This window comes from Bos indicus, chromosome 1 (assembly GCF_029378745.1).
Source record: "Bos indicus isolate NIAB-ARS_2022 breed Sahiwal x Tharparkar chromosome 1, NIAB-ARS_B.indTharparkar_mat_pri_1.0, whole genome shotgun sequence".
Taxonomy (NCBI): Eukaryota; Metazoa; Chordata; class Mammalia; order Artiodactyla; family Bovidae; genus Bos; species Bos indicus.
In genome coordinates, this window is record NC_091760.1 from 79,344,459 (window position 1) to 79,368,340 (window position 23,882).

Consider the following 23,882-nt stretch of genomic DNA (forward strand, 5'->3'; position numbering starts at 1 on the left):
TCAGATTTTTTTTTTAATGACAAGAAATCTATTGATATCCAGGATCTTCAATATTGGAATAGATCACCCTGAATAATTATCTTATTCCAATAAGGAAAATAAAGTTTCAGGCTTTCTGCAGAGTGGTTAATAGAAATTCATTCTGTCATCTCAAGTAAGTTGATGAAGACAGGACCAAATATTAGTGATATGTCTGGACCTAATAGTTTAGATCCAGGTCTTGCAGTGGGTGCGGATTCTTTTTCCTATTCCACTGGATTGGTTCCAGATTGCCCAGAGACATGGTGGGAAAACAGGAAACTTGAATTTGGGTTCAGTAGTTCTCACCAGGTCATTCTCTCCACCTAGACATACTTTTTCTCTGTCTCATGTCTGTTTCCCCAGGTTGGGTAATAGGATCATTAAACAACTCAGGCCTGAGTCCCCTGCCCTTATGATGATCACCCAGTAATCCTATTACAGTCAGGGTGTTTCAGACAGGGCAAAACTGCATAGCCACTTGAACTTAAACAGTGAAGGCCATTGTCTCAACCTAAGCTTTCAATCTTCTATAGGAGAATTTGTTGCGGTTGTCCCAAAGTGAGGTAAAGCTGAATAACCCCATTTTTTTCTCAACAGGTCACTTCAGGGCCAGGAGGGATGAAAACAAATATACTGCAATGTTAACAAAGGGCAAGGCTGCCCAGGTTGGCTATTTTGGGCAATATTTTTAAAAAAAAATAAAACAGAAAACCCTGAATAACATTTCTTTTCATAAAGAGATTTTTTCAAAAGAAAGTCTGTCCAAGAGTAATGTCTCAAAAACACTTAACATTTTTTGCCTGGAGTCTTTATGTTGGAAAATGATCATGGCTGGTTCACTTCTATGTAATGGGCATTTATAAGATAGATGGATACCTCTAGCTATCCTCAGGCCTCACCTGCTAGGAAGGGTTCCTTACCCCTAAGGAACCTAAAATCCACCTGCACCAGAGCTGATGCTTTCATGTGAGAACAGTGATTGAATAAACTCCCTGGAAGAGTGAGGACCTACTAATTTTTGTTATAATATTGAAAATGCAAATGGATATGTCTTGAAATTGATGATCTCAAATGTGTAAAGGGTTAAATATATATAATACAAACTTCCATCCACCCAGGTTACCAATGAACTTCTATTTAATCCAGGCTTCTCCAATTTCTGATTTCTCATGGTTCTGACTAAAGGGAAGGGAAAGCTTGGTTTTAACACAATGGCTGGAAACTAGATTTGTTTCTCCATCTCACTCCTTCCAAGTAACTCTCCTTGGTTCCTCTTTTCAAGGTGAGAGGAAACATGATCATGTTGGTTCCAGCAGTCAAGAAAAACCCAAGCTGTAGGTGAGTAGGTGTGTATAGTATTGTATGTTGCCTATTCATAAGAAGTTCATAACTAAACATGTTGACTTAAAACTAATACAAGCTTGAAATTAAATCAAACAATAAATAAGAGAACTGTCATAAAGAAATGTTTTTTAAGTTGCCTAATAGAATTAAAGGTTGGAGAGTAATATTTTTTCCTGGAGGATCACTGATGTAGATAAACAAGGGCCACTGTACTCCAGCCCCCTCCCAAAGAAAATTAGATAAGGTATCTGTATTACCTTAGCCTCAGCTGTCTCCTGGGCCCTTATCCACTTGTTCTTCCCTAGCAGTCACTGTGGCACCAACTTTGCCTGGGTTGTGACCACCTTCACAAGAGCCCAATCTGACAGCAGTTCATCTTGGGTTGCCCTGAGCACCTCTCACCTCCACACCTAGGGATTCCCTACCCCTGCTAAGACATCAGATGCTTCAGATCTATTTAGTGACCAAGTAAATGCAACATCTAAGTGTGAGGAAGTCTCTAACCCACGGTAGAAGGCTTTGATCAACAGGAAACAAGAGTGGGAAAATAAATTATTTTTCCTTCTTTCCCATGGAAGAGATTATCCTGAGCTGCTATGGTTCATATGGTCTTTTGGAAGCTGGTCCTTCAAAACTGAACAATTAGTTGTACTTGATACTTAACAGATTTCATATTGATAACACTTTCCCATATCTCCAAGTAGGATCTCCCCATTTTCTTGCCTCTATCCAAGTACTTCCTTCAGACTGTACTTTTTAATGAAATAAAAGTAGCACATATATTAACACTTTTGCCTTAGGATCTGCTTTCTGGGGAAGGCAGGCCAAGATAGGTACCCTTTTATTCCCACCACTATGTTAATAAGTTTCCTACCTTTGGTTGCAGTGGTGGTACACAGGGCGCTGGAACAGGATCTGTGATATAGGTCTTCTTGGGACCAGCAACTGGATACATCCCAGCAGGGTTCTGGTTCCCAGGGCCAGAAGGAGTATACCCTTGTTCCCGTTTCCAGGTATTTGGATGGCCTTGTTGACCATAGGAAGGATCAGAGTCATTTTTGCCCCCATAGCCAGGCCCCACTGCGCAATAGGGTTCATAATAGCGTCCTTGGTTGGGAGCATACCCATACCCAGGCTCAGGCTGAAGTCCTGGTGGTGGAACATATGCATAATCCATGCCTCCCCGTGTAGAAGGAGGTGGACCCTGGCCAGACATAGGAACTGGTTGAGTGTTATAACCTTGGGCCCCTGGCCCTGAACCATAAAATTGTCCTGGTGAAGGAGCGGCCATGTAATGGGAGCTGGGCTGGGCTGACTTCACCTGCACATTGAAGGTAGGTCTTGAAGGGGTGGATGCTGTAGTGTAAGAAGCTGGGACAGGCTGAGGCTGGGGTTTTAGTGTTCCAATTGGTGCCACAGGGATTGGTCCAGCCTGGGGTGCAGGCTGTGGCTTCATTGTAGACTTCTTAGTTGCTGTCAGAGGGGGTTGGTTTGGTATGACCATTCTCTTATGTCCTGTGACAGGGGTGGAGACTGGAGGAGAAGCTGTTGAACTAGTAGTACCCTAAAGCAGGAGAGAGAAAAGGAAAAAAAAAAGACAAATATTACTGCTAATGTAAAATAAATATACCTAAACAAATATTAATAAATGTTATTATATTTTTGTATTAACTCTGCAAAACAAAAAGAAGGCATGGCTCCTGCCATCTAAGAGTTCACAGACTAACACAAAAATCAACTGTGCTTCTGTGCAATGAACAATCCAGAAAAGAAACTAAGGAAACAATTCCACTTATAATAACATCAGAAAGAAAGAAAAAAAAACTTAACCAAAGAGGTGAAAGAATTACACACTGAAAAGTACAAAATACTGCTGATAAATTAAAGAAGACACAACTCAATGGAAAGACACGCAATCTTCATGGATTGAAAGATAATATTGTAAATACGTTAATACTATCCATAGGAATCTACAGATTTAATGTAATCCCTGTAAAAATTCCGACTGAACTTTTCTGAAAAATGGAATCTCAAGAGACTGAATAGCCAAAACAACCTTAAAAGAAGATTGAAGTTCCCACATGCAATTTCAAAATTACAAAATTATAATAAGCAAACAATGTTCTCCTGGCATAAAGACAAACATAGACCAATGAGATAGAGCAGATAACCTAGAAATGAACCCTTGCATACACGGTCACTTGATTTTTGACTTGGGTGCCAAGATCATTTGATGGGGAAAGGATAGTTTTTATAATAAGTGGTGCTGGGAATACCAGGCATCAACATGCAAAAGAATGAAGCTGGACCCTTACTTTACACCACATACAAAGAATACCCCCAAATCAAAATGTAAGAGAGAAAGCTCTTTTTTAAAAAATAGAGGAAAAAAAAATTATGACAGTGGACTTGGTAATGACTTTTTAAAATATATACTGAAATATCAGAGCCAAGAGAAAATAAATTGAACAATGTGATCTCAAACAAACTGCCCAAAGACTTGATCACCATAAAGTGCAATACTAGAAAAAGAGAGGGGAAGGGCTAAACAGAGGGAACGAAAGTAAAAATGAGAAGCATTGAGAGGAATAAACATACACCCCTGGCACAATCAAAGAAATACTAAGTTTAGGATCAAAGATTCCTGTTAACAGTGATTTACTAAAGATAACACAAAAGCAGCCTTCTCTGCCCTTATGTCTTCTATTTCTATTGCATTCATTTGTTCAATTCAAAAATACTTGCTGAATATCCTAAAAAGGACCCAAGAGCACAAAGATTAAGAGACCTTTTGCTTAACTGTGAGATGTCTTGGTTAGTCTGGGAATAAGTAAAGGCTGGAAATTCAAACATTCATCCTGAGGCACTGATCTATTAGGGATCTGTAAACATGCCAGTAACAATGTTTTAATTTTGCTCTTCCCTACTATGATTAGATTTGTTAATACAAGAAATGAATAACTACACCCTATTTTGGTTGTTCATTAATTTCCAAATAAATTCCAATATGTATAACAAAAAACAATATAAGACCATATTATTCTAGTGTCATTTACTCACACCAAGCCATTAGAGAGATATACATGGCAGGGGTGCAGGTGCTGCTAACTGCTTTCTCATACACACTCCCCTTCTTCATTACTCAAAAGATTTCAGTTTTATTAAGAGCAGCAATATGCTCACACTTCCCTAGATTACTTTGCATGCAGGAGTTGCCATATGATGCAGCTCAGGCCAATGAGATGTATGCAAAGCATTTCTGGAAAAACTAGAGCTCTCCTGACATAGCATCATCCCTTCCTAGTGTTCCCCTTTCCTCCTTCCCTCCTGGGATGTGGCTGTGGGGCTGGACATGGTACAGCTATCCTATTCTCGCCATAATATCCAAGTAGATCTATTTAGATATATGGCTTTTTGAGGATAGCTTTATGGTGATCTCAGCCAGAGATAAACATTAAAACAATCCCAGGGACATGTAATTACGTATAGTGGTTCTCAGCTGGAGAGGGAGTCACCTAGGGACCAGGGAGAGATTAGAAATGTGTGGCAATGCCTTTTATTGTCACAGTGACTAGGGGATGCTATTTTCATTGAGCAGGTAGAAGGTGAAAACACATCAGTGTTAAACCAAAGAGGACAACAGTGCCCCTGTCGACAGATACTAAAACCTCTTGAGTGTGTATGCCCAGCATCATATACGAAACGAGTCGCCAGTCCAGGTTCGATGCACGATACTGGATGCTTGGGGCTGGCGCACTGGGACGACCCAGAGGGATGGTATGGGGAGGGAGGAGGGAGGAGGGTTCAGGATGGGGAACACATGTATACCTGTGGTGGATTCACTTTGATATATGGCAAAACCAATACATTATTGTTAAGTTATAGAACAGTCTTATGGACTCTGTGGGAGAGGGAGAGGGTGGGAAGATTTGGGAGAATGGCATTGAAACATGTAAAATATCATGTATGAAACGAGATGCCAGTCCAGATTCGATGCACGATACTGGATGCTTGGGGCTAGTGCACTGGGACGACCCAGAGGGATGGTATGGGGAGGGAGGAGGGAGGAAGGTACAGGATGGGGAACACATGTATACCTGTGGTGGATTCATTTTGATATTTGGCAAAACTAATACAATTATGTAAAGTTTAAAAATAAAATTTTTAAAAAATTAATAAAAAAATAAATAAAATTTAAAAAAAGGGAAAAAAATAAAATAAATAAATAAAAAATAAAATAAAAAACTCTTGAGTCACATTTCTTCCAGCAACCTGATTGTGATGTCCCTAGCTATCAACCGTGGAGGGTCACTGGTCCTTTCGAGGATCTGTCTTTTACAACACACTCTTCTCCTATTCACAATCAACTGCTCCCCTGCACGTTGGTCCTCTTAAATGTACAGGAAGACAGTTCTGACTCTGCTAGCCCCAGATTATCATTTCATCCCTAATGGCTTCTCTATACCCCAATAGACCTATATACACAGGACATTTATAAATCAGTTCCTTGGAAGGGGCTGGTTTCTGTGTGCTATCATTTTTATTGGGTTCAGACTGTGACAGCTATCTTTTCCTATCATTAGTGATTTGTCTCAGTTGTAGTTTCCCAGGGATTTTGTAATTTTAGATTTAGTTTTCTGTTAAGTTATAAGAAACTGTTGAATAGAGTTATCTTTTTTCCCCCTTTTTAGATAGCCTCTCATAGGGCCAACTTGCCATTTCCTTTTGTAATTTAAGTAACGTGAAAGTTCTTGTCTTGGTGGAGTAGCATTTCCCTCTCTAGGAAGGTCCTCCCAATAGTACCCAATAGAAGATGTTATTTCCACATTAAGCAATTTGTTAAAATACATATCATGAAAAAACAGGCTTCCCTGGTGGCTCAGAGGTTAAAGAGTCTGCTTGCAATGAGGGAGACCCGGGTTCGATCCCTGGATTCGATCCCTGGGTTGGGAAGATCCCCTGGAGAAGGAAATGGCAACCCACTCCAGTATTCTTGCCTGGAGAATCCCATGGACAGAGGAGCCTTGTAGGCTACAGTCCACGGGGTGGCAAAGAGTCGGACACGACTGAGCGACTTCACTTTCACTTTGTTTCATGAAAAAACTCCAAGATAAATACTCAGTAAGATCCTGATATTCTGAAGAAGAGAGTACAGAAGATTCAGTTTGAACCTAAAAACATATAAAGTTAGATTTTTTTAGTCAACCATGTCAATCTTAAAAAAATGTCTGCATGAATGGAATTGAATATAAGAACGAATAAAGCTTTTCTTTTCTTTGATGACTCAAGATCAGCAGAAACCCAGAGTTCCTATTTTAAACACTTTACAAACCCAACTATAAATGGAGACAGTGACAGAGCAACTGGGTTAACGGCAGGCATACTCTACACCGCAGCTGGAAAGGAGTCTGCCCCCAAACAGTCACATACTTTGAAGATGAAAACCAGTCATATTTATAAAGTAAACAACAAAGAATTAATCCTAATCCTTAGAAGCAACTTTTTTCAACCAATTTCTCTTTTTCTTTCTTGGTGAACATGCACACATGTGCACACACACACACTGGCTTAAAGATTCCTAACATCTTTGAAGGAAGGCATCAGGGCGCAATTTCAGGAGCCACTGCATTCTTCTAGGAAACAGCTCACTAGATGAGAAGGATTCTCAAAACTATATTATAAATTCTGCTGTGTATGTGCCGGCATGTTTCTGAGTGTTTTCTATCTCATAGTTACGTGTGTGAAAATAGCACATTTAGCTATAATTTTTTTTCATTTGCAATTTAAAATTCTTTACCTCATTGGAGGTGGAAGGGGGTAAAGAACAGGAATCATTTTAAAGCATATTTATTTATGTTCTTCATGGTAAAAGAGAGCTATGGCAACACTTTCCTGGCCCACATATTCAATTAAATACATAGCGAATCTTTTCTACTTACTGGATTAGACATTTCCAAATATTTATTTTTGGCATTTCATTTCTTTTTCTTTTTTTGCAGGAATTCTTGAAGTTTTATCATGATTTAACATTTTAATTTTGAAAATCATGCACATTTTAAAGATGACACACACACACACATATACACATACATATATATTTTTTCCCTGAGACTCGAATCTCTGTAGCAGTCTTTTAATATGGTTGTTTGTCGATCAATCATTCTCTAGGCTTCTTCAACATGGAAAGCTTGACAGGCTAATGGAAGGAGAGTAGTATTCCAGGATGAAGAGGGCATGTCTACCTGTCCCCCAGGAGTTTGCAGTCTTGAGGAAGGACTGATAAATAATCAACAACTGTTGAATGGATGTCTCCACTACCAGAAAGAACTGGCTGTGGCCAAGAAACAAGAACAGACAAGGGGCTATAAGTGCACATCTCGTGCCCACTTTGGGAGCAAGCCCTCAACTTCCTTTATGCCCAAAGTGGAATAACAACTAACATTCCTCTACCCTTCTCACCCATGACCCACCCATTCCCTAAACACACCCCCGCATGTGTACATGTGCACACACGCTTCCAATCTAATCTACTACCATGTCGTCTACATAGTTCAGTTCAGTTCAGTTCAGTTGCTCAGTCATGTCTGACTCTTTGCGACCCAAGCATTGCAGCATGCCAGGCCTCCCTGTCCATCACCAACCCTGGGAGCTCATTCAACTCACGTCCATCGTATCGGTGATGCCATCTAGCCATCTTATCCTCTGTTATCCCCTTCTGCTCCTGCCCCCAATCCCTCCCAGAATCAAGGTCTTTTCCCATTAGTCAACTCTTCGCATGAGGTGGCCAAAGTATTGGACTTTCAGCTTTAGCATCATTCCTTCCAAAGAACACCCAGGGCTGATCTCCTTTAGGATACACTGGTTGGATCTCCTTGCAGTCCAAGGGACTCTCAAGAGTCTTCTCCAACACCACAGTTCAAAAGCATCAATTCTTCGGCACTCAGCTTTCTTCATAGTCCAACTTTCAGATCCATACATGACTACTGGAAAAACCATAGCCTAGACTAGACAGACCTTTGTTGGCAAAGTAATGTCTCTGCTTTTGAATATGCTATCTAGGTTGGTCATGACTTTCCTTCCAAAGAGTAAGCGTCTTTTAATTTCATGGCTGCAATCATCATCCGCAGTGATCCTGTAGGCCAGAAAAATAAAGTCTGACACTGTTTCCACTGTTTCCCCATCTATTTGCCATGAAGTGATGGGACCAGATACCATGATCTTTGTTTTCTGAATGTTGAGCTTTAAGCCAACTTTTTCACTCTCCTCTTCCACTTTCATCAAGAGGCTTTTTATCTCTTCTTCACTTTCTGCCATAAGGATGGTGTCATCTACATATCTGAGGTTATTGATATTTCTCACGGCAATCTTGATTCCAGCTTGTGCTTCTTCCAGCCCAGCGTTTCTCATGATGTACTCTGCATAGAAGTTAATAAGCAGGGGGACAATATACAGCCTTGATGGACTCCTTTTCCTATTTGGAACCAGTCTGTTGTTCCATGTCCAGTTCTAACTGTTGCTTCCTGACCTGCATACAGGTTTCTCAAGAGGCAGGTCAGGTGGTCTGGTATTTCCATCTCTTTCAGAATTTTCCACAGTTTATTGTGATCCATATATTTAAGGCTTTGGTATAGTCAATAAAGCAGAAATAGATGTTTTTCTGGAACTCTCTTGCTTTTTCGATGATCCAGTGGATGTTGGCAATTTGATCTCTGGATCCTCTGCCTTTTCTAAAACCAGCTTGAACATCTGGAAGTTCACAGTTCATGTACTGCTGAAGCCTGGCTTTGAGAATTTTGAGTATTACTTTACTAGTGTGTGAGATGAGTGCAATTGTGTGGTAGTTTGAGCATTCTTTGGCATTGCCTTCTTTGGGATTGGAATGAAAACTGACCTTTCCCAGTCCTGTGCCCCCTGCTAAGTTTTCCAAATTTGCTGGCATATTGAGTGCAGCACTTTCACAGCATCATCTTTCAGGATTTGAAATAGCTCAACTGGAATTCCATCACCTCCACTAGCTTTGTTCGTAGTGATGCTCTCTAAAGCCCACTTGACTTCACATTCCAGGATATCTGGCTCTAGGTGAATGATCACACCATTGTGATTATCTTGGTCATGAAGATCTTTTTTGTACAGTTCTTCTATGTATTCTTGCCACCTCTTCTTAATATCTTCTGCTTCTGTTAGGTCCATACCATTTCTGTCCTTTATCGAGCCCATCTTTGCATGAAATGTTCCTTTGGTATCTCTAATTTTCTTGAAGAGATCTCTAGTCTTTCCCGTTCTGTTGTTTTCCTCTATATCTTTGCAGTGATCGCTGAGGAAGGCTTTCTATCTCTTCTTGCTATTTTTTGGAACTCTGCATTGAGATGCTTATATCTTTCCTTTTCTCCTTTGCTTTTTGCTTCTCTTCTTTTCACAGCTATTTGTAAAGCCTCCCCAGAAAGCTATTTTGCTTTTTTGCACTTCTTTTCCATAGGGATGGTCTTGATCCCTGTTCTCCTGTACAGGGTCACGAACCTCAATCCATAGTTCATCAGGCACTCTATCTATCAGATCTAGTCCCTTAAATCTATTTCTCACTTCCACTGTATAATCATAAGGGATTTAATTTAGGTCATACCTGAATGGTCCAGTGGTTTTCCCTACTTTCTTCAATTTAAGTCTGAATTTGGCAATAAGGAGTTCATGATCTGAGCCACAGTCAGCTCCCGGTCTTGTTTTTGTTGACTGTATAGAGCTTCTCCATCTTTGGCTGCAAAGAATATAATCAATCTGATTTTGGTGTTGACCATCTGGTGATGTCCATGTGTAGTCTTCTCCTGTGTTGTTGGAAGAGGGTGTTTGCTATGACCTATGTATTCTCTTGGCAAAATTCTATTAGCCTTTGCCGTGCTTCATTCCGTATTCCAAGGCCAAATTTCCTGTTACTCCAGGTGTTTCTTGACTTCCTACTTTTGCATTCCAGTCCCCTATAATGAAAAGGATATCTTTTTTGGGTGTTACTTCTAAAAGACCTTGTAGGTCTTCATAGAATCATTCAACTTCAGCTTCTTCAGCATTACTGGCTGGGGCATAAACTTGGATTACTGTGATATTGAATGGTTTGCCTTGGCAACGAACAGAGATCATTTTGCCATTTTTGAGATTGCATCCAAGTACTGCATTTCAGACTCTTTTGTTGACCATGATGACTACTCCGTTTCTTCTAGGGGATTCCTGTCCATGGTAGTAGATATAATGGTCATCTGAGTTAAATTCACCCTTTCCAATCCATTTTAGTTCGCTGATTCCTAGAATGTCAATGTTCACTCTTGCCATCTCCTGTTTGACCACTTCCAATTTGCCTTGATTTATGGACCTAATATTCCAGGTTTCTATGCAATATTGCTCTTTACAGCATTGGACCTTGCTTCTATCACCAGTCACATCCACAGCTGGGTATTGTTTTTGCTTTGGCTCCCTCCCTTCATTCTTTCTGGAGTTATTTCTCCACTGATCTCCAGTAGCATATTGGGCATCTACCGACCTGGGGAGTTTCTCTTTCAGTATCCTATCATTTTGCCTTTTCATACTGCTCATGGGGTTCTCAAGGCAAGAATACTGAAGTGGTTTGCCGTTCCAATCTCCAGTGGACCACGTTCTGTCAGACCTCTCCACCATGACCCACCTGTCTTGGGTGGCCCCACAGGGCATGGCTTAGTTTCATTGAGTTAGACAAGGCTGTGGTCCGTGTGATTAGATTGACTAGTTTTCTGTGATTACGGTTTCAGTGTCTCTGCCCTCTGATGCCCTCTTGCAACACCTACCGTCTTCCTTGGGTTTCTCGTACCTTGGACGTGGGGTATCTCTTCACGCTGCTCCAGCAAAGCGCAGCACTGCTCCTTACCTTGGACGAGGGGTACGTCTTCTACATAAGCCCTTAATATCTCTGGCATCCCTGTACTTTACCCTAGTCTCACTTTCTCTCTCCCAGTTCTGGCTTTCATCATCACTTTTCAGAGCTCTTTATAGTCATGACCTAATGTTATTTCTCTCCCATATCTCCTTGGTACTGTCACAGTGATATTACGTCTAATGTGAATACTTGATCCTGACTCATTTGCAAATGACTCTGCCTTGTGTTGAACTTCTTATTATTCTCTCTACCTTTTTAAATACACTTTATAAGGACTCTGCAATCTAGCCCTTGCCTTCCTGTCCAGCCACCTCCCTATTTCCACCATCACTCACAGTATACATCCAATATTAGGCTTATGTAGAGATAAGAATAGACCATACACTCATGTGTCTACTCATATCTGTTAGCCAGGACCTCCTTCTACCATCTATGACTTGTTCTTTATAACTCTCCACTATGTATCTCCTTTGTTGCTCAGACACAGCCATCTTCTGTTTGGCAGTTGCTACTAATTCTTCAGGAGAAGGCAATGGCATTCCACTCCAATGATGCCTCTTCTGTAATGTCTTTCCAGAAGTCTAGAGACCTTCATTCAACAGTTACTATGTATTCACCCCTGTACCATATTATAAACTGCTGGGGAACAGGGAGACATCCTAAAATACTATCCTCTTCCCAATAGCTCACAGAGATTAACATGTTGATGATATTCACAAAATGCTTAATAGAAAAATGAAAATCACCTAGAAGGATTTCTACAGTACTTTAATCATAGCCACAATGGGCTTTGTATAGACCTCCATTAAAGCAATTACCTTACAGTGTTTTAATAACTGACTTGCTTTTTTCATAAGTTGGGAAGAAGTCAAACTGCAAGCTGAAAGTGAAAGTGTTAGTCGCTCAGTAGTGTCCGACTTTTTGTGACCCCATAAAAAATAGCCTGCCAGGCTTTTCTGTACATGGGATTCTCCAGGTAAGAATACTGGAGTGGCTTGCCATTCTCTTCTTCAGGGGATTTTCCTGACCCAAGGATTGAACCTGGGTCTCTCACATTCATGCAGATTCTTTACCATCTGAGCCACCAGGGAAAAATCAAATTATCATGGTCATAGGTAGAAATTTGTCTTCTGTAATAGAAAGGGCAGTCAAGAACCACCATGTCTATTCGACAGTGGTAGCAAGGACCCAGCCTCTTTATAGCTTTCTGCCAGAAGTACTTTTCCAATATTTTTATAAAAGTGCTACTGACAACTTGAGTCAACATGTTGCCCAATGGCCCCTGAATAATGATCCTTTTTATCTGACACAGGACCTCTTCTCCTCTCTCTCTATTAAATCTCTCCAGAACTATGCCCACAACTTGAAATACCTTCTCTGTATGAACACTCTCCTGAATTTCTATCTGCAGAACCCATCTATACTTGAAATACCAGGTCCAAATATTCAACTGTCTATTTCATGCGTTTACTTGGATGTCTCAGACACTCTTCAGCCTCAAGATGTTAAAAACTGTTTCAGCATCTTCCTTCAATCTGCTTTTCATGCCTTTCATTTGGTTTTCTTGTCCATTCTGGTGTTTTTCAAATGAGAACACTAGAAGTCATTCTTGACCCTCTCCCTCACATCCCATTCAAGCATCAAATCCTGGTGATCTTATTCCTTAAAGAGGCAACATCTGCATTACACCATTTCCTCTATTGTAAGCCAACTCCAAGACACTACACCACCTCTCCACAAGGACTTATCCAACAGCACTCACTCTGGTCTCCCAGTGTCTATGCTTGTTCCCCTTTAATGAATCCTTCATTCTGTAGGAAGAGTTAAGTAAGAATGGTGGGATGTGCATGCTCAGTTATGTTCGTGTGACTTTATGGACTATGGCCCACCATAGTGCTGGAATGTGCTGGAATTTTCCAGGCAAGAATACTGGAGTGGGTTGCCATTTCCTTACTCCAGAGGACCTTCCTGACTCAGGGATCAGACTCTCATTTCTGGCATCTCCTTCATTGGCAGGCAGATTCTTAACCACTAGCGTCACCTGTAAGAGGGTATGGTGGTTTGGTGGTTTAGTCGCGTCCGACTGATTGCAACCCCATAGACTATAGCCTGCCAGGCTCCTCTGTCCATAGGATTCTCCAGGCAAGAACACTGGAATGGATTGACATTTCCTTCTCCAGGGGGATCTTTCCAACCCAGAAATCAAGCCCGGGTCTCCTGAATTGCAGGCAGATTCTTTACCAATTGAGCTATGAGAGAAGCCCGTAAGAGGGTATAGGAAGAGTGATTTCTCCCAAATGCATATCTAATCACATTACTTTCCTGCTGAAAAGTCTTCAGTGCTTTAGTGGAGTGATTGGGACCCAGTCTCTCTCTTCTGCCTCTCCTTGAGAGGTCAACGTCATGTCACTCTCTGACACTGACTTCCTTTCATAGTTGACGTGCCAGACTGTCTGCCATCTCATGGATTATATCTCTGTGCTTCCCCACCTCTCTCTGGATTCTATATTGAGCTAATTTCTAAGAACCCTTGAAGTCTCAGCCTGAGTGTCAGTTTCCTCAGTGAAACATTGCCCAAATCCTCTGGCACAATGAGCACTCTATCTCTCCTCTTCTGCACGTATCACGCTTGTGTACGTCTCTTTTCATAGGGTTAGAGACAGTCCCCTTTTTACTGCTGCTTTTCACTGTCTTTTTTCAAATAGCATATAATAGGCATTTAACAAATATTTGAATAAATGAATAATGGTCTCCCAAGAAAAATGCATTTCTCTTGTCAGATTGCAAAAAAAAAAAAAAAAAAAAAAAGGCAAAATATAAGGTATCTCATTTCATTACTTGATAATCAAGGAAGTCTCATATGTTTAATGCATGCTTAATTACAGTAACCTCATTAGTCTCTTCCTCCCTCTAAATAATTTAAGGACTTTACTCTTGGAATTTATTAATTACTACTATCTTTCAAAGAAGCATCTGAAGTGCTTATTTTCATTTTAATGGTCAGATTATATATGTAAGTTTTACTTGATACTCACTCAAATCCCCTACAGAAAGAGTCAAGTGGCAAATTTTAAATAACTGTACCATGAAAAGAAAGAAACTAAAACATTTAAAAATAATCTTTAACAAACATTGAAAGGAAACATATTTTGAATTAACTATCAAATAACTATAATATCCCAATCCCATAAAATCTAAATAATCCAAAGTATCTATTCAACAAAAATTTACTGAAATTCTGCTATGTTAGGCACTGAGATAGTTGCTAAAGCCACAAGAAGACAAAGGGAATCAAAGTTGCTGCACTAAATAATTCTTCATTCAAATTTTTTACAAAAATGTTTGTAGTGAGCAAAAATGACTTCTATTTGGAACGAAAACTTTCTAAGGTAACAGAAAGGGAAAATATATAAAAGCTAAAGTCTGACATATACACAGCAACATAAAACTCAAATCCCCTTCCTTAAATTTGGTTCTAGATATTATAAACACATGAAAATATGCTTAAGATGTTAAATGAAAATGTAAATGTTAAATGAAAAACACAGAATGTGAAATCAATCATATGTACAATACAACTGAGGCTACACAGAATGGTATTTCCATATGGGCAAGGACTAGACAAACTATGGAAAGAGTGATGGTTGATTTGTTAGAAGATAGGGTTACAAATATTTCAGCTTCAATTTTCTTTTCACAACAGTTGTGTAAATTTATTTGAACAAAACCTAATGGCCATTTGTCACTTGGAACTATGTATTTCATCCATATATCTTTGTGGCAGGAAAAACAAACTAAAATACCAACTGGTATTTTTTAAAAGATATAATAATAGTAAACACTTATAAAGCATTTACTTTGCGTAAACATTTTGTATCCAATGCAGTTTATACTTACTCCTCACAGGTACCCTTGAGACAGAATCTATTACTTATCCTTAGTTTCCAGATGAAGATACTGAAGCATATGTATCTTTAACATGTATTTATGCAAGGTTAACGGCTAGCAAATGGCAGACCTAGGATTCAACCCAGGCAGCCTAGTTCTGTTCTGTAGTTTGAAGTTTTAAAAACCATTCTACTTCTCTTCCCCGATGACTCATGGGGTAAAGAATCCACCTGCCATGCAGAAGACATAAGTGACGTGGATTCGAACCCTGGGTCAGGAAGATCCCCTGCAGAAGGAAACGGCAACCGACTCTAATATTCTTGCCTGGAAAATCCTATGGAGAAGGCTGGCGGCCTACAGTTCGAAGGGTTGCAAAGGGTTGGACACAACTGAGCAACTAAACACTACTATCATTCTTGGGTAAAGAAAAAGTAAAATAAACCACATATGAGAAATTCACATAAACAAACATAGAGGCCTTCTCAGTCTATGTGGGTTCAGAAAAATATTTCTGTGTAGAAGAAAACTAATGGAGTAAATGGTGCAACAGACAGCAAGTGATACTTAGCACTGTTATCTGGGAAACAACCGAGGGACATGAGCTGTGTAAAATAAGCCCGTGGTGCAAGGCAGCTGCTGTGCTGTGCTGCGCTGTGTCAGTTGATTACTGCTGTGTGGAAAATGGATCAGAGTTCCTCTTCTGACTTTAAAGCTATGCTCATTTTTTTTTTTTTTGGGCAAACATGAGGAAGCCAAATGAAGGATTTTTACAGGCCAATTGTACTGCAGGAGGTGCATTTTCCAACTTCTATTCTCAGTTAAGGATACTGGCAGATAGAAATAGTGCCCTAGAGGATGATCAATTAAATTGAAGGGTCCTGCAGTAAAATTCAGGATCAAAAAATCCCAGCTTTGCCACTATTTAGAGCTGAGTGACACTGGAAAATTCACACTACTTCCCCAGATTGACTCTAGCTGAACAACAAACAAGATCTAGGAATACTGTCATTTTATCCTCCTTTCTAAATGACTAGTCTATCTTATTCTTCACATAAAAGTCGTTCTATAACAACCACCAAAAAAGGAGCTTCACTGCTCAAGACACAGACTTGAGGGGACTATGCTCATGTCTCTTTTCCTTCTAATACTATCCTTATACAAAAGAAGTCATAAGGACATTCAAAACTGAGTGATACCAATAGTAAATTCTGAATGTTTGCAATGAGTTTTACTGGCCAAAAAGAGCTTGATCTTATCATTAAATTTCACACCAAGCAGGTACTTAATAAACCATGACGGGATAAATGAATGGACAGACCTGGTGTTTGAGTTTACATAGTGCAAGGAAAGAAAAAAAGAAACCCTAGCTTACCTATTTCAGTTATAATGCCATGCATCCTTTTTTTTTTCTTTTTGCTACTTGTTTTTTGCTCAAGAAAAATTACTTACCATTTTTTCCAAGCCCTTAATATAGAAAATGACTTAATTTTGCATCTTGAGTCCCCTCACTGATTGTCTTCCATTATTCAGGGTTTAATACCCATGGTTGCATTCCTTGCTCATTCCAGTCATACACTTTTCATTTGATAGATGACCCCATGAGATAGAAAACAATCCAACAGACTAAGAGCACAATGTATGATATGCTTCTATATATCCAGAAGTACTTTTCAAGTCTAACTGCAAACAGAATCACTGAGTGCTCTAGAAACACAGTGTCTTTCTCTTAGAGCTTTTTAGATACAAATTATCTTAGACCTATTACTTGGGGAGTGAAATCTGGAAATTAAAAAGGGGAGGAAGAAATGATTTTCTGTTGAAACTGGAGTTGAGAACCACCTATTTAGGTTAAAGCAGAATAGGGAATTATACCTGGAGTTGGGGGCTATGTGTGATGGGAGGGCATTATCCCAACTGTCTTCAAAGGGCAATGTTCATATAATTCAGACTTAGGGACGAAGGTAATATTTGTTTCTGTAAACTTCTTGTGGGCAATTTGAGAGCTAATTTAGTGATATGTATCAGAAGTCCTAACAAAAGCCAACCTTTCATTTTTAAGAATTTAACCAAAAGAAATAATCATAGATGGTTAAACCTTCATTTTCAAGATATGTTCTTGGCAATGTAATTTATAAAAATAACGTATTATGTGCAACTTAAATAATCAGTACTTGGGGACTGGTTAAATAAATGATGGAACATTCCTATAATGAAATATTGTATTATTAAAATGTTTCAAAACATATCAATAATCCAGCAACTCCACTTCTGGATATCCTACCCTAAAGAACTCACAACAGGGAAGGACTCTTATCAAGTATCCATATAGTCATGTTCATAGCAGAATTATTCATAATATCCAAAAATGTGAGAGCAACCAGTGTCCACTGACAGATGAATGAATAAACAAAATGCAGTATAAACATAAATGTTGTGATATTCAGCTTAAAACAAGAAAGAAATTCTGAAACATGCTAAAACAGGAATGAATCATGAAAACATTAGGCTAAGATGAAATAAGCCAGTTAAAGAGGATATATACAGTATGAATTCAATGATATACGATAAGTAATGAAATTCATGAAGACAAAGCAAACGGTGGTTAACAAGGAGGTGAGGGGAGAGGAGGCATGTCGAGTAATTATTTAACGAATGTGCATTTTCAGTCTGGGAAAGTAGAAAAGTTCTAAAGATGGATTATGATTGCACAACTGTGTGAATATACTTAACGCCACCTAAATGAATCCTTACAATGATTAAGGTGGTGAACTTTGTTATGTGTCTATTACTAGAGCAGAAAAACAAAAAATGATGGGAAAGAGGCAAGGAAAAAGAAAAGAAAAAAGAAAAAAAAGAAAAAGAAAGTTATCCATTTTAAAAACAGATTAGGGAACACTGTTTTATCAATATATACATCTATCTCTACCTCTCACATACACATAGACACACGCACACATAGCTAGAAGGATCTATTCCCAAAATGATAATAGCAGTTATTTTAAGGCGATGATTTTAGAGTATATACTTTTCTAACACAATCATATATTGTGAAAGATATAGATCTTCCTCTGATGTGTGTATATATTTACACATACATATACATAAAAATATAGATTTTGAATAATATGTATGAAATAAATAAATTATTTTAAAATTTAATACACATCAAAAATATTGTAGTATCCTAACTTCTGTGTGTGTGTTTGCACAGTAAAAAAGGAAGGGACGTAGTAAAAAATGTTAAATGATTTTAAAATACTTTTAAAATGTTAAAATGGCATCAGCTGATGCAATTAACAGAAGCTTTTATTTTCATCTTTGTAAGTTTCTGTATTTTCTACATTAAAGAAAAAATTACCTCATGTGTGGTAACTGAAAACTGGTGAATGGTTAAAATGATCTCAAAGATTACTTTTGAAATTAAAATCACAGTATTTTAATCAGGTTCACTGAGTTCAAAACAGTGCTACCAATACAGGGACACTACTAATATAATTTTCATTCATTGATGGACTCTTAAACCACACACACACACACACACACACACACACACACACTGCCTGACAAGTCCTCCAAAGAGTTCTTGTCAGAGAGACATAAAGATGTCTTACTTCCATCATTGTATCAGCCCTTGTTAATTTCACAGTTTAATGCTTTGGCTCTGAGAACGTGTATTGACAGCTAGAGAGGGGCTATTCTTAATACCTTCAGGAGGCTGAAATTGCAAAAACAGTACACCATGGTTTGTACTCCAGATCAGCTTTTGTCTTTGAAACTTCTCCACTTAATTAATTCTCACAGAATTCTGAATGGGTATAAGATACTTTGAAGACAAACTGCTCCCTGGATATTGAAGACATGGATGCCAGTATGTCAACTTGTTTTCCCAGAAATAAAATTTAGGCAATTGGGAGCACCAAGATTCTGCCTGAAGTCCTCCTTTCTTAACTCCTAATTATTCAACAGAGAAGCAATGACCCAGGGGAGGCCCTGCACTCATTCATTCATAAAACTAACATATCATCATATGAACACCTAGAAATCCAGTATTTTAGGGAATTTTTCCCCCCAATAACCATCAAATGAGATGGTATGTCATTAATATTGGACAGTCTCTGAGGCTTCAATTTATATAAATACCCAAAGAATACAGAACACTTAGTCCCTAGGATGCATGTGATTAGCGCTGGAAAAAACGGCATTGTGGTGAGGGTTAATTCAATCTAAGTGTGTTCTGTAATCTAGGGATGTGGCAAGACGACAGTCTACTTAAAAGTGACCTCATAACACCGAATCATTGCCTCAAGGGCCTATGTGATTTTCTCCAGTCAGGCCAGGAGTTTACCATAAAGTGCCTGGTGTTGAACTAACAGGTCAAGAAATAATAAAACACAATCTCTGTGAGAATATGCTAGTGCATGCTTAATTATATGACTGGTACAACTCGAAGTTGAAACCATTTCTCTGGTGGGTAAACTGGCAACGAAGAGCTATCAAAATGACAGTAACTTAACACTGATTGTATATTTAAAAATAAGTTATTAGGAGATGGTTGAGAAAATCACGGTGCATTGTTCTGATGGAATGTTATGCAGCTGGTAAGCAAGCGAACAGGTATTCAAAATAATGGTCTACAGTAAATTTTAAGGTTATAAGTATTTCAAATGATATAGGTATTTTTAAATGATGTCTTACTGATCACTAATACACTTTCTATGCTGCAAATAGAATATTCCTAAAATTTAAATTGATTGCCTTCTTTTCCTAAATCTCCCAAAGGGTCTCATTGCTCTTAGGATGGAGTTCTTTTTTTTTTCCTGATAGAGTCATCACTTTGCTTCTTGATCTACTCTCTCAACTCCCTCCACCTGAAACTTGATGCTCCAGCCATTCTGCAGCTACCTGATTTGAATGCTTTCCAATCTGCCCCACCTCCCAACTCCTAACCAGTATTCATCCTTGAGGTTTCAAATGAATGACACTCTAGAAAGCCAGACCTGAGTATCCATGTCATGATAAGTGTCCAACAGTGGTATCCTTTTAAAACACCGTACTTTGCTTAATGATAGCACTTGTCCACGGTTTTGTCATTCCATCTTTTTTATTTTTTAATTAATTAATTACTTTCGGGGTGTGTACCCTGCACTGGGAGCACAGAGTCTTAACCACTGGACACCAGAGAAGTCCTTCAATTAACGTCTTTAATATTCTCTTCTCCTCTAAGCTTCACAAAGGCAAGGACTTTTTCTTGCTCAACATTATATGCTTCAGTTCACTTCAGTTCAGTTGCGAAGCCATCTCCGACTCTTTGTGATCCCATGGACTGCACCACACGAGGCCTCCGTGTTCATCACCAACTCTCAGAGTTTACTCAAACTCATGTCCGTTGAGTCGGTGATGCCATCCAACCATCTCATCCTCTGTCTTCCCCTTCTCCTCCCACTTTCAATCTTTCCCAGCATCAGGGTCTTTTCAAATGAGTCAGTTTTTCGCATTAGGTGGGCAAAGTATTGGAGTTTCAGCTTCAACATTAGTCCTTCCAATAAATATTCAAGACTGATTTCCTTTAGGATGACTGGTTGGATCTCCTTGCAGTCCAAGGGACTCTTTAGAGTCTTCTCCAAAACCACAGTTCAAAAGCATCAATTCTTCGGTGCTCAACTTTCTTTATACTCCAACTCTCACATCCATACATGACTACTGGAAAAATCATAGCTTTGACTAGATGGGCCTTTGGTGGCAAAGCAATGTCTCTGCTTTTTAATATGCTGTCCTGGTTGGTCATAACTTTTCTTCCAAGGAGCAAGCACCTTTTAATTTCATGGCTACAGTCACCATCTGCAGTGATTTTGGAGCCTCCAGAATTAAAGTCTCTTACTGTTTCCACTATTTCCCCATCTATTTGCCACGAAGTGATGGGACCAGATGCCATGATTTAGTTTTCTGAATGCTGAGCTTTAAGCCAACTTTTTCAATCTCATCTTTCACTTTCATCAAGAGGCTGTTTAGTTCTACATCACTTTCTGCCATAAGGGATATGCTTAGAGTCCAGCAAACACACTCCATATGTATTCAGTGAATGAAATCATTTTAAGAAAGCATTATTGACAAAATCTACAAAGAGATATTCAATGAAATAAAACAAGCATAGCAGTAGTTGGCTAAATGATCACCCCTCCACACTATTTTTGGAGAAGAAAATGGCAACCCACTCCAATGTTCTTCCCTGGAAAATCCCAGGGATGGTGGAGCCTGGTGGGCTGCCATCTATGGGGTCGCACAGAGTTGGACACGACTGAAGCGACTTAGCAGCAGCAGCAGCCAGACTATTTTACTTTCCCCATCAGCTTTGTGAAGCCAAACCTGTAATTATTTATCCAAGGAGTATTTAAGCATGATAGAGGGCTGTGTAATTCAATCTAATTTTTAAAAAGTATTCAGAAGAACTGTAGAAAAAATATCTTCATGACCAAGATAATCGTGATGGTGTGATCACTCACCTAGAGCCAGATATCCTGGAATGTGAAGTCAAGTGGGCCTTAGAAAGCATCACTAAGAACAAAGCTAGTGGAGGTGATGGAATTCCAGTTGAGCTATTTCAAATCCTGAAAGATAATGCTGTGAAAGTGCTGCACTCAATATGCCAGCAAATTTGGAAAACTCAGCAGTGGCCACAGGACTGGAAAAGGTCAGTTTTCATTCCAATCCCAAAGAAAGGCAATGCCAAAGAATGTTCAAACTACCACACAACTGCACTCATCTCACACGCTAGTAAAGTAATGCTCAAAATTCTCCAAGCCAGGCTTCAACAATACGTGAACCGTGAACTTCCAGATGTTCAAGTTGGTTTTAGAAAAGGCAGAGGAACCAGAGATCAAATTGCCAACATCCACTGGATCATCGAAAAAGCAAGAGAGTTCCAGAAAAACATCTATTTCTGCTTTATTGAGTATGCCAAAGCCTTGAATGTGTGGCTCACAATAAACTGTGGAAAATTCTGAAAGAGATGGGAATACCAGACCACCTGACCTGCCTCTTGAGAAACCTATATGCAGGTCAGGAAGCAACAGTTAGAACTGGACATGGAACAACAGACTGGTTCCAAATAGGAAAAGGAGTACGTCAAGGCTGTATGTCGTCACCCTGCTTATCTAACTTCTATGCAGAGTACATCATGAGAAACGCTGGGCTGGAAGAAGCACAAGCTGGAATCAAGATTGCGGGGAGAAATATCAATAACCTCATATATGCAGATGACACCACCCTTATGGCAGAAAGTGAACAGGAACTAAAAAGCCTCTTGATGAAAGTGAAAGTGGAGAGTGAAAAAGTTGGCTTAAAGCTCAACATTCAGAAAACTAAGATCATGGCATCTGGTCCCATCACTTCATGGCAAATAGATGGGGAAACAGTGGAAACAGTGTCAGAGTTTATTTTTCTGGGCTCCAAAATCACTGCAGATGGTGATTGCACCCATGAAAGTAAAAGACGCTTACTCCTTGGAAGGAAAGTTACGACCAATCTAGATAGCATATTCAAAAGCAGAGACATTACTTTGCCAACAAAGGTCTGTCTAGTCAAGGCTATGGTTTTTCCAGTGGTCATGTATGCATGTGAGAGTTGGATTGTGAAGAAAGCTGAGCACCGAAGAATTGATGCTTTTGACCTGTGGTGTTGGAAATGACTCTTGAGAGTCCCTTGGACTGCAAGGAGATACAACCAGTCCATCCTAAAGGAGACCAGTCCTGGGTGTTCATTGGAGGGACTGATGTTGAAGCTGAAACTCCAATACTTTGGCCACCTCATGCGAAGAGTTGACTCATTGGAAAAGACCCTGATGCTGGGAAGGGATTGGGGGCAGGAGGAGAAGGGGAATGATGAGGATGAGATGGCTGGAGGGCATCACCAACTCAATGGACAGAAGTCTGGGTAAACTCCGGGAGTTGGTGATGGACAGGTAGGCCTGGCGTGCTGCGATTCATGGGGTCACAAAGAGTCGGACACGACTGAGTGACTGAACCGAACTGAACTGAACTGACTCTGAATTACTTTATGCATTTTAAATTTCTTAGCTGTAGGTAAGAGGAAATATGGTGAGCTTCGTTCAACAGCTCTTGTTTACAACCAACTACTACAATAGAACCAACCATTCCAGTCTATTATTGCTACTAAGAAGCCATCAAGAGACAAAAAATGTAAAAGAATGCGATCCCTTCTCTCAAGTCCTACAGGGGTTTCTCATTGCTGAAATTTGCCTGTTGGGGTGAAGTTAAAATGTGGCCAACTTTGAAAGGCAGTCTGAAGAGAGTTATCCAGTACAGATATAGACACGAAGGAATTTCTGAGAAGGAAAAAATAAAGTTGACTTATTTGTATATCACTAACAGAATCACAGAGTATTAGAGCTGAAAGGAATTTATAGGTCATAAATTTCTACCCTCTCCTCAAGGACACTAGGCTTAGGAACAATTCATCCAATGTGATAAAGCCTTGAGAGATTAGAATTAGAATTCAGATTTTCTAAGACCTGTGTTGGGACTCCAATGCCAGTCTTCCTGCTATTACACCAGAATTCCCAGAGGTAGTAACAAGCCTACCAAAAGGAAACAAAGCCCAGTTTTGTGTTTTATCAAAAACTGAACCTCACTACACAGACACTGGGCAGCCCTGCGTGGAAATCACCCATACGGCTCCGTGGGGACAGGTTGGGTTGCTGTGTTTTCATACAGGAGTT

The 23,882-nt window shown here is 39.5% G+C and overlaps 1 protein-coding gene across 11 annotated transcripts in view; it reads right to left on the reverse strand.

The window, feature by feature from the left end:
* The window catches only part of LPP (LIM domain containing preferred translocation partner in lipoma), a 758,565-nt gene that overhangs the window by 299,269 nt on the left and 435,414 nt on the right, over positions 1-23,882 (reverse strand). For all 11 annotated transcript variants that reach the window (XM_019958232.2, XM_070802158.1, XM_070802171.1 and 8 more), the window contains one exon: positions 2,240-2,929. In XM_019958232.2, the coding sequence (XP_019813791.2) occupies positions 2,240-2,929 (690 nt within the window). The remainder of the gene's footprint in view (positions 1-2,239; positions 2,930-23,882) is intronic.